The sequence below is a fragment of the Gouania willdenowi genome, chromosome 8 (genome assembly GCF_900634775.1).
Source record: "Gouania willdenowi chromosome 8, fGouWil2.1, whole genome shotgun sequence".
NCBI classification, from domain to species: domain Eukaryota; kingdom Metazoa; phylum Chordata; class Actinopteri; order Blenniiformes; family Gobiesocidae; genus Gouania; species Gouania willdenowi.
The window spans coordinates 34,428,051-34,446,910 of record NC_041051.1 but is presented as its reverse complement, the minus strand read 5'-3'; the positions used below and the strand labels follow the sequence as shown (position 1 = coordinate 34,446,910).

At 44.7% G+C, this 18,860-nt stretch overlaps 2 protein-coding genes across 3 annotated transcripts; both read left to right on the top strand.

The window, feature by feature from the left end:
- Positions 1-1,348: 1,348 nt before the first annotated feature.
- Positions 1,349-15,126, top strand: LOC114469054 (keratin, type I cytoskeletal 13-like). 2 transcript variants are annotated; one of them, XM_028456301.1, is made up of 8 exons: positions 1,349-1,908; positions 1,996-2,078; positions 2,451-2,607; positions 2,667-2,828; positions 3,268-3,393; positions 5,165-5,385; positions 5,603-5,608; positions 14,953-15,126. In XM_028456301.1, the coding sequence occupies exons 1-8, from the start codon at positions 1,543-1,545 to the stop codon at positions 15,062-15,064; spliced, it is 1,233 nt and encodes a 410-aa protein (XP_028312102.1). In that variant the 5' UTR covers positions 1,349-1,542; the 3' UTR covers positions 15,065-15,126. The 2 variants fall into 2 exon arrangements, with proteins under 2 accessions (XP_028312102.1, XP_028312103.1); XM_028456302.1 differs by lacking the exons at positions 5,603-5,608; positions 14,953-15,126 and adding an exon at positions 5,454-5,580 and having other exon boundaries at positions 1,350-1,908.
- Positions 12,887-14,883, top strand: LOC114469065 (keratin, type I cytoskeletal 13-like). Its single transcript, XM_028456319.1, has 7 exons — positions 12,887-13,324; positions 13,402-13,490; positions 13,775-13,925; positions 14,134-14,292; positions 14,374-14,499; positions 14,575-14,649; positions 14,734-14,883. The coding sequence occupies exons 1-7, from the start codon at positions 12,953-12,955 to the stop codon at positions 14,881-14,883; spliced, it is 1,122 nt and encodes a 373-aa protein (XP_028312120.1). The 5' UTR covers positions 12,887-12,952.
- Positions 15,127-18,860: the final 3,734 nt, after the last annotated feature.

Genomic DNA, 18,860 nt, shown 5'->3' with positions numbered 1-18,860 from the left:
TAGCGATCAAAGGCGGGCGGGGTATAATAATAATAATAATAGGAAATAAAAGCGAAAACAATAGGTTCCTCTGTCCCATTCTGGGACATCGGAACCTAATAATAATAATAATAATAATAATAATAATAATAATAATAATAATAATGTATAAAGAATAAATAAAGGATCAAGATAAAGGAAAAACTTCAACTTCTTTTTACTTTTATTTTTTCCAAAGATATAAATAAATAAATATAAATATGTAAACATATATACAGTGCAGTAGGTACTGTCTTCATGGTGGTGGTGATGGTGGGAGGGTTCAGTGGGTGACATCGTCATGTCTGGAGGTTCTGGTCCTGATGGACCTAAACCTCCTTCTAGAGGAGAGACTGGAACAGGTTGTGACTGTGGTGGGAGGAGTCAGCCTAGGCCAGAAGGACTAAGGGGTCTCCCAGCCCCAGAATGATGATGAATGAAGTCCAGGACGTTGGATCAGTAAAGAAATACTTTATTAAATAATTAACATATAAAATGAATAACATAACTATCTAAACTAAATGCACACTTTACACACAATATACAGTAAATGCTAGAAAAACAAACACAACTGAAATGTGAAAAATTTTAAGTAGATAAAAATGCAACCAAGCAAAAAAAGTACACTAAACATTTCTCATTGTTATTTTGTAATTGTTCATGTGTTTATATGTTTATATTTTCATGTATTCATGTGTTCATATATTTATATGTTCACATGTTTATATGTTTATATGTTCATGTATTCATGTGTATATGTTTATATGTTCATGTGTTCACGTGTTCATGTGTTCATATATTTATATGTTCACATGTTTATATGTTTATATTTTCATGTATTCATGTGTATATGTTCATATGTTCATGTGTTCATATGTTTATATTTTCATGTATTCATGTGTATATGTTTATATGTTCACATGTTTATATGTTTATATGTTCATGTATTCATGTGTATATGTTTATATGTTCATGTGTTCACGTGTTCATGTGTTCATATATTTATATGTTCACATGTTTATATGTTTATATTTTCATGTATTCATGTGTATATGTTCATATGTTCATGTGTTTATATGTTTATATTTTCATGTATTCATGTGTTCATATATTTATATGTTCACATGTTTATATGTTTATATTTTCATGTATTCATGTGTATATGTTTATATGTTCATGTGTTCATATGTGTATATGTTCATATGTTCATGTGTTCATATGTTAGTAGCAGTGTGTGGTCGTGCTGCTCCTCTGTGTCACTGAATGAACCAGTTTTTCCTCCTCCTGTGTTTCAGTAAACAAACTCTGTGTGGGTGTGTGGGTGGGGGGGAGGGGTGTGTGTGTGTGTTTGGACAGGAATGTGGTCTGGGGTCTGTTTGTGAGTGTGAGCTGATAAGATCTGCAGTAAATTCCTGTGGGGGGCCGCCCGTTGGCCCTCAGGTAGGAGGCCCTCCCCCTCCACACCATAAAAGCGGCGCGGTCCATCCGTCCCTGCACTCGTCTCTATCTCCAGCACACAGCACCATGACCACCTACCAGCGCTCCTTCTCCAGCCGCGTCAGCTCCATGAGGTCCCCCAGCGTCTACGGCGGCGCTGGAGGCAAAGGCGTCCTGATCTCTAGCGCCAGCGCCCCTCGCAGCTACAGCGCTGCCGGGGGGGCCTCCGCAGGCTTCGACCTAGCAGACGCGGTCGACATCACCGACAACAAGAAGATGGCCATGCAGAACCTGAACGACCGCCTGGCCTCGTACTTGGAGAAGGTCCGAAGGCTGGAGGCGGCCAACGGAGACCTGGAGCAGAAGATCCTCCAGTTCTTGAATAAGAAGACCAAGCCTGAGGGCCACGACTGCACCGCCTTCATGGGGGTGATCGTTGACCTGCAGGCTCAGGTTAGCACACGCTTCTCTCTGTCTCTGTCTCTACATGTGGAGTTCTCGCTCTGCTCTGTCAGCCTCTGACTCTGACTCATCCCACAGATCCTCAGTGCCACCCTCTCTAACGGGGGTCTCTACCTCGCCATTGACAACGCCAAACTGGCTGCTGATGACTTTAGGGTGAAGTGAGTCCAACACACACACACACACACACACACACACACACACACACACACACGCACACACACACACACACACACACTTCACTGATAAAATTAAAGGAATGTGTGAGTCAACCAAAGCAGAGCAAACGTTAGTCGTTAGAATTTCTAGTTTAAACTGGAGCTACGCTAACGAGTTAATCTTTGTCACCAGAAACACGTTGAGTAACTCAAACATGTGAAACTCAAGCCTTGCTCTGATGGTTGTTCTCATGGTGATGACAATAGGATCCATTGTTGGTTCAGGGCATGGCCACACCCTCCTCAGGTCACACTCTGACACCTTAGCTCTGTGAGAAAGGCTATGATTGGTCGGTGACCCACCTCTTGTTCCAGGTACGAGAATGAGCTGACCATGCGTCAGAGCGTGGAGGCGGACATCGCCGGGCTGAAGCGGGTCCTGGACGAGCTTACCCTGAGCCGGTCCGACCTGGAGATGCAGGTGGAGGCATTGAGGGAGGAGCTTATCCAGCTGAAGATGAACCATGAGGAGGTGAGAGCTGACCTTCAGATCCTGACCAGGGTATGAACTGAACCCCGTGACTCCTCCAGGACCTCCTGGCCATCAGACAGAACATGAGCGGACAGGTCAACGTGGAGGTGGACGCCAAACCTCAGCAGGACCTGTCGCTGGTCATGGCCGACATCAGAGAGCACTACGAGGGCGTGGCCGCCAAGAACCGCAAAGAGCTGGAGAACTGGTTCCAGGCCAAGGTAAGAACCTGATCTCAGTGTGTGTCAGTAGTGTGTCTGTGGCTTCTCCTACAGTGTGTGTCAGTAGTGTGTCTGTGGTTTCTCCTACAGTGTGTGTCAGTAGTGTGTCTGTGGTTTCTCCTACAGTGTGTGTCAGTAGTGTGTCTGTGGTTTCTCCTACAGTGTGTGTCAGTAGTGTGTCTGTGGTTTCTCCTACAGTGTGTGTCAGTAGTGTGTCTGTGGCTTCTCCTACAGTGTGTGTCAGTAGTGTGTCTGTGGTTTCTCCTACAGTGTGTGTCAGTAGTGTGTCTGTGGTTTCTCCTACAGTGTGTGTCAGTAGTGTGTCTGTGGTTTCTCCTACAGTGTGTGTCAGTAGTGTGTCTGTGGTTTCTCCTACAGTGTGTGTCAGTAGTGTGTCTGTGGTTTCTCCTACAGTGTGTGTCTGTGGTTTCTCCTACAGTCGGAGGAGGTCAGTAAGGAGGTGATGGTGAGCACAGAGAGTCTACAGACGTCTCGCTCTGAGGTCACTGAGGTCAAACGCTCGCTGCAGAGTCTGGAGATCGAGCTCCAATCACAGCTCAGCATGGTGAGTATCCTCCCCCCTCCCCCTCTGCGCTAATGCTAATGTTAACTCTAACGCTAATGCTAACTCTAAAGCTAACTCTAATGCTTACTCTAACTCTAATGTGAACTCAAACGCTAATGCTAACTCTAACGCTAATGCTAACTTTAATGCTAACTCTAACACTAATGCTAACTCTAATGCTAACTCTAACTCTAACTCTAATGCTAACTCTAATGCTTACTCTAACTTTAACGCTAACTCTAACGCTAATGCTTACTCTAAAGCTAATGCTTACTCTAACTCTAATGCTTACTCTAACTCTAATGCTAACTCTAACGCTAATGCTAATGCTAACTCTAATGCTTGCTCTAATTCTAATGCTAATGCTAACTCTAATGCTAATGCTTACTCTAACTCTAATGTGAACTCAAACGCTAATGCTAACTCTAATGCTAATGCTAACTCTAATGCTTACTCTAACTTTAATGCTAACTCTAACGCTAATGCTTACTCTAACTTTAACGCTAACTCTAACGCTAATGCTTACTCTAACTTTAACGCTAACTCTAACGCTAATGCTTACTCTAGCTCTAATGTGAACTCAAACGCTAATGCTAACTCTAATGCTGATGCTAACTCTAATGCTTACTTTAACTTTAATGCTAACTCTAACGCTAATGCTTACTCTAACTTTAACGCTAATGCTTACTCTAACTCTAATGTGAACTCAAACGCTAATGCTAACTCTAACTCTAATGCTAACTCTAATGCTTACTCTAACTTTAACGCTAACTCTAACGCTAATGCTTACTCTAACTTTAACGCTAACTCAAACGCTAATGCTTACTCTAATGCTAATGCTAATGCTAATGCTAACTCTAATGCTTGCTCTAACTCTAATGCTAATGCTAACTCTAATGCTAACTCTAATGCTTACTTTAACTTTAATGCTAACTCTAACGCTAATGCTTACTCTAACTTTAACGCTAACTCTAACGCTAATGCTTACTCTAACTCTAATGTGAACTCAAATGCTAATGCTAACTCTAACTCTAATGCTAACTCTAATGCTTACTCTAACTTTAACGCTAACTCTAACGCTAATGCTTACTCTAACTTTAACGCTAACTCTAACGCTAATGCTTACTCTAACTTTAACGCTAACTCTAACGCTAATGCTTACTCTAACTTTAACGCTAACTCTAACGCTAATGCTTACTCTAATGCTAATGCTAACTCTAATGCTTGCTCTAACTCTAATGCTAATGCTAACTCTAATGCTTACTTTAAATTTAACGCTAACTCTAACGCTAATGCTTACTCTAACTTTAACGCTAACTCAAATGCTAATGCTTACTCTAACGCTAATGCTAACTCTAATGCTTACCTAACTCTAATGCTAACTCTAACTCCAACGCTAATGCTAACTCTAATGCTTACTCTAACTCTAATGCTAATGCTAACTCTAATGCTTACTCTTACTCTAATGCTAACTCTAACTCTAATGCTTACTCTTACTCTAATGCTAATGCTAACTCTAACTCTAATGCTAACTCTAATGCTTACTTTAACTCTAACGCTAACGCTAATTCTAATGCTTACTCTAACTCTAATGCTAACTCTAACTCTAACGCTAATGCTAACTCTGGTGCTTACTCTAACTCTAATGCTAATGCTAACTCTAATGCTTACTCTAACTCTAATGCTAATGCTAACTCTAACTCTAATGCTAACTCTAACGCTAATGCTTACTTTAACTCTAACGCTAACGCTAATGCTAATGCCTCTGTAGAAAGCGTCTCTGGAGGGAACGCTGGCTGAGACCAACGGCCGGTACTCCTCCATGCTGGCCGGGTTCCAGCGGCAGGTGTCCTCCTTGGAGCAGCAGCTCCAGCAGCTCAGAGCAGACCTGGAGCGTCAGCAGCAGGAGTACCAGGTCCTCCTGGACATGAAGACCAGGCTGGAGATGGAGATCGCTGAGTACAGGAGGCTGCTGGATGGAGAGGCCATCAGGTGACACATGTCCATCATGTTCTTCTGCAGATGTTTCTCCAACACTAACACCTCGGCTCCTTCCACAGCTCATCGTCAACCACCACCACCAAGAAGATCGTCATCGTCACCAAGGAGATCAGCGAGGGCGGAGTTATCACCACGGAGGTCATGTGAGACCATGGACCAACATCTCAAAGTACTCTGAGATGTAATAAATAAACCTGGTCCCTAACAGAACCATGTGTTGGTGTGATTCCCTGTGAGTTAAATATATAAATATTTATAATAATATGAATATACACGTGTCACATATAAATATTACATAACTCAGATGAATGAGTGAGGCTTCAAACATATTTAATAAACAGTGTAAACAAACAGCAAAGGTTTAGATCTAAATGCAAACATATGAAAGTCACAGTCCACCATGACTCTAGGTTTAAACACAGTGATGAGGTTTCCATGGTAACAGCAACCACTGTAGAAGATAAACATGTTGGGTTCTGATCTTCATCAGCCTTTCTCTAACAACTAGCCGTTAGCTAAACAACATTATTAAGTAAACATCTGTGTTGAGAATGTGTCCTTTAGTTTTACTGGGTTTAAACGATAGTAAAAAAAAAATTATATTGAATTATAAGGTCATTTATACCAAAATGATCAGAAATGAAAACAGATGCACACACACACACACACACACACACACTTCCTGTTTAATGTGGTTTTTGTCTAATTTTGTTGAGAAAAGATTTTAATAAACAATTAATCTGATCTAATCTGTATTACAGTTTCACTGATCAATAGATTGGAACTTAAATAAATACTTAAATAAAGTTTTTTCAATACATATATTTTTTAAAAAGCTTAATTTAATGTGTAGACGAGCTTAGCTCAGCACATCTTAGAAGAAGCTGCTTTTATTGGAGGAAAAACAATAATTTTCTTAAAAAGTAACAAAGTCAGATACCAATATTTTTTTTCACAGCCCTGTTTAGATTTGAATTTTTTTATTATTATATTGTTTGTTTGCACTTTGGTTTACTGTTGTTCTTCAAATGAGAGCGCAGAGGCCAAAGGAGAGGTGACCCAGATGGAGATTCCTCCACTGACTCACTCCTAATGTCTATGTCCTCCTCCTTTAACATGTTGATGATTTAAAATCTTCTTTTCCTCTCTATCCTTCTCATGCAGGAAGAAAAAAGATAAATAAATAAACACCTGATGTGTTAGCATGTTGGCTGGGTTAGCATGTGGTTAGATGATACTGAAATGTTTGTACGTGCGAGCCCTTAGCTAGTTTTCGCTTGCTACGCAGGCACACGTGTTTAAAAGAGGGCGAATCACTAACTGGAAACGGACTCAGAAGAGGATCGCAGTGGTACGCTTTTGATTCAGATTTGAAAATAATCCACCTAGTAGTTATTAGCAGAGAAGTTTAGCCTAATGTAAGCTATGATTAGCAATGCGAGCCCTAGCACAAGTCACGCACCGGGCTCGTGCACGCTCTCTCGTACACGTTTAATAGGCGTTCCCACTTGGGATCAGGTAGAGTGTTGCACATGTGCATTTTTTCAAAAAGTGTTAGCTGGGTTAGCATGTAAAATGAGTTAGCATGTTAACTGGGTTAGCATATTAGATGTGTTAGCATGTTGGCTGGGTTAGCATTTTAGCTGAGTTGGCATGCTAGATAAGTTAGCATGTCAAATAGGTTAGCATGTTGGCTGAGTTTGCATGTTAGCTGGGTTAGCATGTAAATAGGTTAGCATGTTAGCTGGGTTATCACAGCATATGATCAGTGAGATTTGAGAGAATCGAGTCACTTTGAGCTAAAGTGAAGTGTAGAATGTTTTACTAGTGTAGGTGTGTTTGTGTAGTTGTAGAGTTGTGTGTTTATGCTCTGTGTTGTTCTTGGGGTTGTTTACTCTGTGAGTACAGGGGGACGCAGAAACACCCTTCTCTAGTTTCCACTTCCAGTCTCGTCTATGAGCAGCCATGAGCTCCTTGTCCATCAGAGGTCCTTTCCTGTCCTCCTCCTCATCTGTGCGCCTCCTGGGCTCAGGCAGTGTGTGTGGGGGAGCAGGAGGTTCTGGGGTCCGGATCTCCAAGGCCTTCGGTGCTCCCGCCAGTGCCGACGTCTCCTACGGCGGGAAGGAGAACCTGCAGAAGCTGAACGAGCGGCTGGCGTCCTACCTGCAGGACGTGAGACTTCTGCAGGAGAAGAACGATGAGTTGGAGCTGAACATCAGGAAGTACCTGCAGCTCAAAGGTCAGCCTGATGCTACAGGAGCCAGATCTGTGAGCTGCAGCGGCAGGTACGTCACCGCTGTTCAGCCTGTAGTACGCACGCTAGCACACATGCTAGCTCGTACGCTAGCACGCCACGTTTTTCATTTACATTCTACTATCAGGACGCTTTCTGTTTGAAAATTTGACTAAATAAATAGAAGTGTGTTGAACATGTGATAAACATGTTCTGGATGTGTAAACAAACACTCCTCTCACTGCTCTGCCCTCTAGTGGCCTACAGCAGTGGTTCTCAACCTGTGCAAGGTCCCAGAGAGTGGGGATCCTCCAAAATAAAGGTCCCAGAGAGTGGGGATCCTCCAAAATAAAGGTCCCAGAGAGTGAGGATCCTCCAAAATAAAGGTCCCAGAGAGTGAGGATCCTCCAAAATAAAGGTCCCAGAGAGTGAGGATCCTCCAAAATAAAGGTCCCAGAGAGTGGGGATCCTCCAAAATAAAGGTCCCAGAGAGTGGGGTTCATTGTTCTATGAATCTGTAATAACCACATTTATTTATTCATCTGAATAATATCCACTGTTATCCAGGAATGTTTATTATTATTATTATAATCATCAGTGTGTGTGTGTGTGTGTGTGGTCAGTGTGTATGTGTGTGTGTGTCTGTGTGTGCGTGTGTGTTTGTGTGTGTGTGTGTGTGTGTGTGTGTGTGTGTGTGTGTGTGTGTGCGTGTGTATGTGTGTGTGTGGTCAGTGTGTATGTGTGTGTGTGTGTGTGTGTGTGTGTGTGTGTGTGTGGTCAGTGTGTGTGTGTGTGTGTGTGCGTGTGTGTGTGTGGTCAGTGTGTATGTGTGTGGTCAGTGTGTGTGTGTATGTGTGTGTGTGCGTGTGTGTGTTTGTGTGGTCAGTGTGTGTGTGTGCGTGTGTGGTCAGTGTGTGTGTGTGTGTGTGTGTGTGGTCAGTGTGTGTGTGTGTGTGTGTGTGGTCAGTGTGTGTGTGTGTGGTCAGTGTGTGTGTGTGTGGTCAGTGTGTGTGTGTGTGTGTGGTCTGTGTGTGTGTGTGTGTGTGTGTGTGTGTGTGTGTGTGTGCGTGTGTGTGTGTGTGTGTGTGTGTGTGTGTGGTCAGTGTGTGTGTGTGCGCGTGTGTGGTCAGTGTGTGTGTGTGTGGTCAGTGTGTGTGTGTGTGTGTGTGTGGTCAGTGTGTGTGTGTATGTGTGTGTGTGCGTGTTTGTGTGGTCAGTGTGTATGTGTGGTTAGTGTGTGTGTGTGTGTGTGTGTGTGTGTGTGTGTGTGTGTGTGTGTGTGTGTGTGTGTGTGGTCAGTGTGTGTGTGCGTGTGTGGTCAGTGTGTGTGTGTGTGTGTGGTCAGTGTGTGTGTGTGTGTGTGTGGTCAGTGTGTGTGTGTATGTGTGTGTGTGCGTGTGTGTGTTTGTGTGGTCAGTGTGTGTGTGTGTGTGTGGTCAGTGTGTGTGTGTGTGTGTGTGTGTGTGTGTGTGGTCAGTGTGTGTGTGTGTGTGTGTGGTCAGTGTGTGTGTGTGCGTGTGTGGTCAGTGTGTGTGTGTGTGTGTGTGGTCAGTGTGTGTGTGTGTGTGTGGTCAGTGTGTGTGTGTGGTCAGTGTGTGTGTGTGTGTGTGTGTGTGTGTGTGTGGTCAGTGTGTGTGTGTGGTCAGTGTGTGTGTGTATGTGTGCGTGTGTGTGTGTGTGTGGTCAGTGTGTGTGTGTGTGTGTGTGGTCAGTGTGTGTGTGTGTGTGTGGTCAGTGTGTGTGTGCGTGTATGGTCAGTGTGTATGTGTGTGTGTGTGTGTGTGTGTGTGTGTGTGTGTGTGTGTGTGTGTGTGTGTGTGTGTGTATAAACCGGTCCCACAGCATAGATGGAGGTATATGTGTGTCCGTGCTGACTGATGATGAAAGGTGTGGAACACAGTTATGTAGAGCAGAGGACAGGGTGGGGCACCTGACGCTCTCAGCCAATCAGCTGCCTGCTCTCAGAAACACCTCTAACCACAGGCCACACCCACAGGTGTGAGGTCACAGCCTGAAGCATCACAAAGAATCTACAACCATAGATATAGCTATAAATAAATAGAAATATATCTATAGATATACTGTCTATATAGATATATAGATGTAGTTATACATATTTAGATAGATAGATAGACAGACAGATACTATAGATAGATAGATAGATAGATAGAACAATCAATTTTACTCATAAATGATCATTAATATAACAAACAGACTTTTAGTTTTTTCATGACTCAGATCTATGTGTTTATTGCTGAAACATTGAATGGTTTGATCAATGACCAAATATTCCATCTTATCACCCAATGATCAAACCTTGTCCTTATACTCACTCTGATTTCCATCCACCACACTGAAAAACTTCTTTATATTTGGTTTTTAATAAAAATATTATATTTTAAATCTCTAATTTTTATGTTTTATATTTACTGCTTTGAAATTCTGTTTTTATTGTTGCTATTTTAACTCTGCTTGTCAGGTGTCCTTGGGTTTTTTGGCGCCCACAAATAAAATGTATTATTATTATTATTATTATTATGTTGTAAAAAAAAATTAAAATAAGTGAGATTTTTGCCCTTTAAGAAATTAAAAAAGCGCTTTTTGTTTCTCAATGTCTCTCAAACTCACATTCAATTATCTAAAAGACATTTTTACATTTAACATTATAGGAAACACAAATGTGGAGGAATGAACTCAAACCAATGGAAAGAGAAAACATAACATTTGACTTGTTACATTTCAGTGTGTTTCAGACGTACTCACCAATTGTTTGGTATTTGGTCAGTTTGTTATTATTAGAAGGTCACTAGTGGTGTTTTCTTCTGACCCATGCTACTATCAGAAATGATGATACTTGAGACTTTGTGTTGCTGATGTTTTATAGCTCAGCTGGTGCCTGACAATGGCCATGACCATGTTCCCTTCATGCCTGGGGGGAGACCATCTACGGGAAGCCCTCTCTGATGGTGCATGCCCCAATTGTGCCACTCTCCCCCGTTCGGTGCATGTGGCCCGTTTGGCTGCTGTCAAGCCCTCGAGATGGACGTCCGATAGGCCCCCCGAGTTTATCACCGGCTGGCGATCCGGCAGAGCATAAGCGCCCAGCTAATGAAGGCGGGCCACGTAAGAAAACCAGGAAGAGTGGACCTGAGAAAGTGTCTACCAAGGTGGACACATTAACTAACAAAATGGCCCAAATGAGGGCTCTTATTCGGACTCTTCCGCAGCTGACCAGGCTGCGGCAGTTGGTCAGGATCATGACAGGGCCCCTGAAAACGTTATGTCTTTGGTGGCCTCTGACACCCAGTTCCAGCATGATTTTGAGTGCTCGGATCTCAGAACCTGGGTCTTTAGCTTCAACTAGCTCTCAAGCATAGGGTATATAAGCTTATCACCACAGCAATTTGTACGGCCCTAGCACGCCTGACGCTGCGGCCTAACGCCCGTTGCCCTCGACCGCAGTGCCGCAAGTCGTATGACATGGGGGCGCATAGGGAATTCCCTGTCACATATGTTGCTTGGTCTGACTGCTTCACTTGACGGCCTCCCATTTTGGGTCAGGTCAAGGAGACTGTGATCCGGGACCCGAACAGAGCATGGGCCCTGATTTGGAAAATTCACACTTCGCTGGACAAAGGCGTAATAGTTCCCTTGTACCCCCTGGTGGATCCAGTGGATCTCAGGGGTTTGAATATGTTTTTAAAGGTCCTCCAGTACATAGCTTACTTTGCCAAGGACGTTCATCATCTACCCAAAAGGTTGCATGCCATCTCCTGCTGGCATGCAAAGCTGGATGGGGTGACTATTGGCCGCAACTGCGAAGTGTTGCTGTTCCTGAGAGGGGCTCGCTGTGTATGACCACCAAGCCGACGGATGGCCCCACTTGTGACTTATCCATCGTACTTGAGGCACTAAGGTTACCTCCCTTTGAGCCCCTTACACAGATTGACTTCAAGTGGCTCTCCATGAAGACGGCATTTCTTCTAGCCATGGCATCAGCTTAGTGGGTAAGCAAGCTTCACGCTTTGTCTGTCTAGGAGTCCTGTTGCCGTTGGCACCCAGACTGATCTGGTGTGTCTCTTTGGCCTATTACGTCTTTTGTTTCTAAAGTGTCCTCAGCAGCGGGGCAGGTTCAGCAGGTGCAGCTGGCCCATTTTGACGCATGGACTGCTTCTGAGCATCTGTGTCTGGGGGGCTGCCACTGCCCCCAGGTGTGAGGTGTCATTCCACGAGGGGCCACTGGAAGGCGTTCTGGGGCAGTACCCATCTACAGCACAATATGGTATGAGGTTTCTCTGGTTGGATTCCTCGTGACTATGCTGATATTCATCATCCAGTGCTTAAAGCACCTCCTCTGGCGGTCAAGAGGGATGAATTAGAACGAAAGTTACGACTGTAACTAAGGTTCTATGAATCCTGGATGACTGCCAGAGAACTTGGTCAATTGGAATCAATGTGCTTGTGAGAAGGTATCTAGGGACTGAGCCTCGGGTGTGAGGTAGTGATATAGACTTATGTAATACATCGGAGGGGTCACACGTGACTTTGTTGATCATCCAGTGCTTAAAGCACCACCTCTGGCGGTCATCCAGGATTCATAGAACCTTAGTTACAGTCGTAACTTTCGTTCAACTAATGTGGATCCATGGTTGTTTTCAAGACAGATTATGGTTGCCATAGCAACATCAGTTAGCTAGTTTTAACTCCAGACAACGTGGCTTAAACTCACGTAACGTCCACCATGTCTACAGTGATTCTGTTTCACATTAATGAACAGAAACAATATTTTATAGCAGAACAACCATTTAAACACTCCTGTTCCTTCAGTAGCTGACAGTGTGTTAGTGTCATAAACATACACACACTAGATCTGTTCCTCAGACATAAAGACACATGTTTAACATCTTTCTGTCTCTGACAGTCTGTTTCATATTCCTATCAAACGTGTATGTTTGTGTGTGTGTGTGTGCATTTGTTTATTTGTATGTTTGCGCTTGTATGTGTGTGTGTTGTGCATGTGTGTGTATTTGTGGGTGCATGTGTGTGCGAGCGTTGTGTGCGTGTGCATATGTGTGCATGCATTTGCGTGTGTGTGTGTGTGTAACGGTTCCATTCTTGTATAGCACCAGTTCAGGAGTCACAGGAGGCCCCGCCCACACCTGTGTGTGTTCAAAGATCATGTAAACAGTGTGTGTGTGTGTGTCCTGTTGGGCTGGTTCCAGGGTGTGTCCCTCTCTCTGCCCTCTCACCTGCTCTGAGCTCCTATAAAGCTAATCAGCCCCAGTTGCTCTCCACTGTCTCCTTAGGAACCTTCTGAGCTCCACCATGACCTCCTACGCTCGTTCCGTGACCTCCTACCGCTCCTCGTCCTCCAGTGCAGGTGGTGGGCGGCTGATGAAGTCGGGCAGCGTGTACGGAGGAGCGTCAGGCTCCGGCGTGCGTATCTCCTCAGACTCGTCCAGCCGCGTCAACATGAGCTACGGCTCCTCCTGTGATGAGAGCGTGATCGGGAACGAGAAGTTCGCCATGCAAAACCTGAACGACCGCCTGGCCTCCTACCTGCTGAAGGTACGCGCCCTGGAGACGGCCAACGCTGACCTGGAGCTCAAGATACACCAGTTCACGGAGAGCAGGGTTGGCCCCAGCAGCAGAGACTGGAGCACCTTCTTCATCACCATCAGTGACCTGCAGAACAAGGTACACACTACTACACAACACTACACAACACACTACTACACTATAGTGTTGACTCCTCCCCATGGTTCTATCCACAGATCCAGGATTCCATCAAGATCAATGGATCCATTCATCTGAGCATTGACAACGCTCGACTAGCAGCAGATGATTTTAGACTCAAGTATGACCTCACCTGTCTGTACCTCACCTGTCTGTACCTCACCTGTCTGTACCTCACCTGTCTGTACCTCACCTGTCTGTACCTCACCTGTCTGTACCTCACCTGTCTGTATCTCACCTGTCTGTATCTCACCTGTCTGTATCTCACCTGTCTGTACCTCACCTGTCTGTATCTCACCTGTCTGTATCTCACCTGTCTGTATCTCACCTGTCTGTACCTCACCTGTCTGTATCTCACCTGTCTGTATCTCACCTGTCTGTATCTCACCTGTCTGTACCTCACCTGTCTGTACCTCACCTGTCTGTACCTCACCTGTCTGTATCAGACATCGGGGGGTTGAGGAGGGTCCTGGATGAACTGACGTTGTCTCGCAGTGACCTGGAGATGCAGATTGAAGGTCTGAAGGAGGAGCTGATGTTCCTGAAGAAGAACCATGAGGAGGTGCGTTCTCATTGGTCCGTTACCTCTGACACAGGTGGATGTGTTAGTGAGGTTACATGGTGTCCACCTGTCCCCATCTGATTAGTGACAGACACAGGGGGCGTGGCCTTCATGTGATGGTCATGACATTATGGGGGAGTGGTTAATAAAGTATTTATTAGATGATGATGATGATGATGATGATGATGATGATGATGATACCCTCCAGGAGCTGCTGGCAGTGCGGGGTCAAATGAGTGGTCAGGTGAACGTGGAGGTCGACGCCCCTCAGCAGGACCTGAGCAGAGTGATGTCAGAGATCAGAGAATATTATGAGGGCGTGACCGCCAAGAACCAGAAGGAGCTGGAGGCGTGGTTTACTGCCAAGGTTAGGACACACCCACTAGTTCACCTGCACCTGCAGTGAGATGTCACCTAAGTGTGTGTGTGTGTGTGTGTGTGTGTGTAGTCTGAGGCTCTCAGTAAGGAGGTCATCACTCAGACTGAAACTCTTCAGACGTCTCGCTCTGAGGTCACTGAGGTCAAACGGACGCTGCAGGCATTAGAAATTGAGCTCCAATCACAGCTCAGCATGGTGAGTCACATGACCTGCCCTCACCTGGTCACATGAGCGTGTCGCTCTAACATTTGTGTGTGTGTGTGTGTGTAGAAAGCGTCTCTAGAAGCGACTTTGGCTGAGACTCAGAACCGTTACTCCATGAGGCTCAATGGATACCAGCTACAGGTGAGTTAGAGGGTTGAGGGGGTGGGGCCTGTTGGCTGTGACTCACCTGCGTGTGTGTGTGTGTGTGTGTGTGTGTGTGTGTAGGTGTCCTCCTTGGAGCAGCAGCTCCAACAGCTCAGGTCAGACCTGGAGCGTCAGCAGCAGGAGTACCAGATGCTCCTGGACATTAAGACCAGGCTGGAGATGGAGATCGCTGAGTACAGGAGGCTGCTGGATGGAGAGGCCATCAGGTGAGGCCCCTCCCACACACACAGCCAATCACAGCCCCACAGGCCACTGACCTCCTCTCTGATTGGTCCACAGCACCACCTCCTCCTCCTCCACTACCAAGCGGGTGGTGACAGTGGTGGAAGAGGTGGTTGATGGGAGGGTCGTTTCAAGCTCCTCCTCCAGCACCTCCAAGATCACTCGCTGATGATGTCATCCAATCAGCACTGAAGAAAACCTCTGACAACCAATAAAAGAAGTCCAAATAAAGACAATGTGTCACTCCATATTTCTGTCACACACACACACACACACATACACACACACACACACACACACACACACACACACACACACACACACACACACACCATTTATTTATCTTTTAACATTTATTTATCTTTTAAAAAGGTTTGTAACTATGTTACTGGCTGCTACTTGAGATGTAGCTTCCCCCCACTTAGTCAAATAGTCAACGAATACAATAAAGTATGCATTACCAACTGGGGGGAGGGGTAGTGGGCCTACACACTCCCAGGGTTTCTAAAGGCACAATAGGGACCATCAAATCTGAAAGTTTTAGAATTGCTGAGATGACCTGCAGTGGGGGGTGGGGGGGGGGGGGGGGTAATAGCCCAGTAAGGTACTTTATAGAAGTCTTTGTAATAGTGAAGACAGTCATACATAACAAACTGTAAATGAGCAGTGGTTCTGAGAATGGACCATCCAATTGACGATCAGCTATCAAAATAGGGGGCGGGGCCTAATGTATAAACTGCCAATGGCAGCATGTTCTAGTAAGAGATCAGTGGTGGTAACAGCAAATCCAGCTCTTTAATGCGTGTACCAGGTTTGATCACTATCCTAAAGTCAACGTCCTGTAGGCGGAGTGACCAGTGGGTGGGGTTTAGACGACACATTTGAGACTGATGTAGTCAGTGAAGATAGTGATATGCATACCTTCAACATATGGGCCAAAATGCTCCAGGGCTGATATATGGGAGTGGACCACATCTGGTAATGATCCGGCACTTTTGGCATTTTTTGGCATGAGAGCCTTAAGTGGCCCATGTGGTGAATGCTAAATTTGGGCCAAACATCCCAAAACAAATATGGCCCACAGTTGGTAAATATATGACAAAGTGACAGTGGTCAGTCTGTTAATGAACCAATACTCACCCACATATGATGATGCAAATGTGGGCCAGTTTTGACTGATTTGTGGCACGTCAATACCAACTAATCCAGATGTGAACCAATACTGGCCCAGCTATCTTAGAACATATTTGAGCCAGTTATAACAAAATTATTGCAAATTACAATAAACAATTTTTGTATATGTGTCATAACAGAAAACAGAATGTATGCCAGATATTTCTCAGAGCAGTGTTTTACTCCCTGCACTGACAGCACACGCTATGATAAGACATATGACACAGAAGATAATCTGCACCGTGACCCTGTCTGAGATGTAAGACACAATACTAGTATTCACATAAATAAACAGGTTTATGGTGGACTACGTCAAGTCAGAATCTCACTAAAAAGTCTCCAGTTAATTCAGAATGCTGCAGCTAGAATACTAACAGGTACTAACAGGAGAGAACATATTATATAGAAACTATTTATCAGCTTTAACAGTAGTTCATTCATTGATATTTTTACATTTTTCAAGCGTCACATATGTGAACAACATGGTTTCTGCAGAGAGTGTGTGTCCACGTCAGTCACATGACCCACTCATTCTCTAAGTTAAAACATATAAAAACCATATGAGGAGCACAGTGGGACAGGAGACACTGATAATGTCTATAGAAAATGACAGAACAAAGACAATAAACATAGATCATCATGGATGAGTTCACAGAGCGTAAGGCTTCATATAGTGGTGAATATAGCAGTTATATTAAATAATGTTAGTGAACATGTGGGTAGTTAAAGTGGATGTTAAAATAAAGAGATGTTTTTAATGTGTTAATGACCATCCTGATGTTTTTATTGTTCTCTGGTTTTGTTAAACTTCATGTTTGTTTGAAGGACTTCATAATGACAGTCACTCTCTGTGGTGTCAAAACGTGTACGCGCTGCTGTTGTGGGCGTGTGTATGTTGTAAAATAATGTTATTATGAGGTTTATTATTTAAGTTTAAAGGGCCCGGTCATTAGCCCCGCCCCCAGCCTGGCTCTGATTTGTTCCGCTACTGGCTGTGACGTCCTACATCAGCTTCTGTGAGGACAGCTGTATTCCATCAAAGACCAGGGTGAGTTATAACAATGACAAACCCTGGTTCACAGCTAAGCTCAGAGGGTTGAGGGCAGACAAAGAGGTCGCTTTCAGGGGTGGAGTCAAAGTACACGTTTGAAAAGGAGGTGAGGAAAGCCAAACGTTTGTACTCAGAGAAGCTACAACATCAGTTCTCTGCTAACGACTGCTTCTGTCTGGCGGGGGCTCAGGTAAATAACAACCCTGCTGCTGATGACCACCTCTACCTGACCAACAGTCTGAATAACTTCTATTGTAGATTTGACAGACCTGACTCCACCCCCCTAACACCTCTGACCAGCCTCACTCCAACACCTTCACCCCCCATCACAGCTGGAGTCCCACCACAGCTGCTCACAGAGCCCCCCCCCCTCCCAGAGATGTAAATAGACTCTTCAGGAGATAAAACCCTGTAAGGTTTGTGGACCTGACTCTGTCTCTCCTTCCACCTTAAAGCACAGCTGATCAGCTGATCAACACCTCACTGGAGTTGTTTCAACGCCACATGTAGAACATAGTGCATGCCATCTGGTGGCTGAAGAAAGAAGACAGTGCAGAGAGCAGTGAAAAAGTCTGCTTACATTGCTACAGAAGATGGAAAGTTATGTCTTATGCCATGTGGGAGGAGCCAAAGATAACAACTGGATAAAACACGTGGGAACCAGAGTTCTGGGCTCTTCTGGTGGGAATCTACGCGTCTGTAAGATAGCCAATGGAAGGCCTCAGCTGTGTCTATGATCAGTATTCTGTTTTCCTGCTTTTGATGAATAAATAATTGATTATTGGTTCTCTAAACTTTGTGTTTGTTAAATCTGTTCATATCTCAGGCTGAACACTGGCTGTAGTTTTCTGCCCAAACAATAAGAGAACCAAGGTTTATCATTGTTATAATGGTACATGTTAGAATAATACTGTCCTCACAAAAGTTGACGTGTGACATCACAGTGTTCGTATACTTGTCCAGGTTATCTGCGACAGCTTTATGTCCTAATCTATGGTTTCCATACACATACGTAGCTCCTCCACAGCGTCATTAGTCCATATTTTTAAAGTCCTGACCACAGGTTTGGAGAGTTTGAGTCTTTGTACTCAGGAATCAGGTGAACCATGTCATGATCTGAGAAGCCGAGAGCTGCGTGGGCCACAGCGCGGTATGTCTCACTCACCGTAGTGCAACAGTGATACAGCGTATTCTCTTCTCTGGTCGGGCATTTAATGATCTGTCTATATTTGGGTAGTTCCTGGCTCAGGTTTGCCTTGTTCAAATCCCTGACGATGATAACTACTGAGTCCAGGTGAGCCCAATCTACACACATAACCTGGTCTGCGAGAGCGCGCTGAGCCTCGCGTGTCTGCAGACGGTGGGCTGTTAACAGCAGCCAGAATAAATGAAGTGAACTCCCGTGGGGAATAGAAGGGTTTGCAGTGAATGAAAAGATATTCCAGAGTAGGAGAGCAGCGCTGGTGGATCACTGTTAATGTAGAACACCTTGCCTCATTGTTAGACAGACAATGAGTGTGACCCTGGATACGTATCTGCACCAAAACTGCTCCGCTTCGTGACTTCAGCACAATCTGCAGTCCAGCAATCCCCACCGCCTCTGGTTGCTGCGCATCTGTTGCAGCCATCAGAGAGCAACAAGGACTCGGGAGATCCCGCTAATTCATGTGTAATTGTGCGATACATACTGTATATGTGATTCAACTATGGATGAATGCAATATTTATATGTGAAATACAGT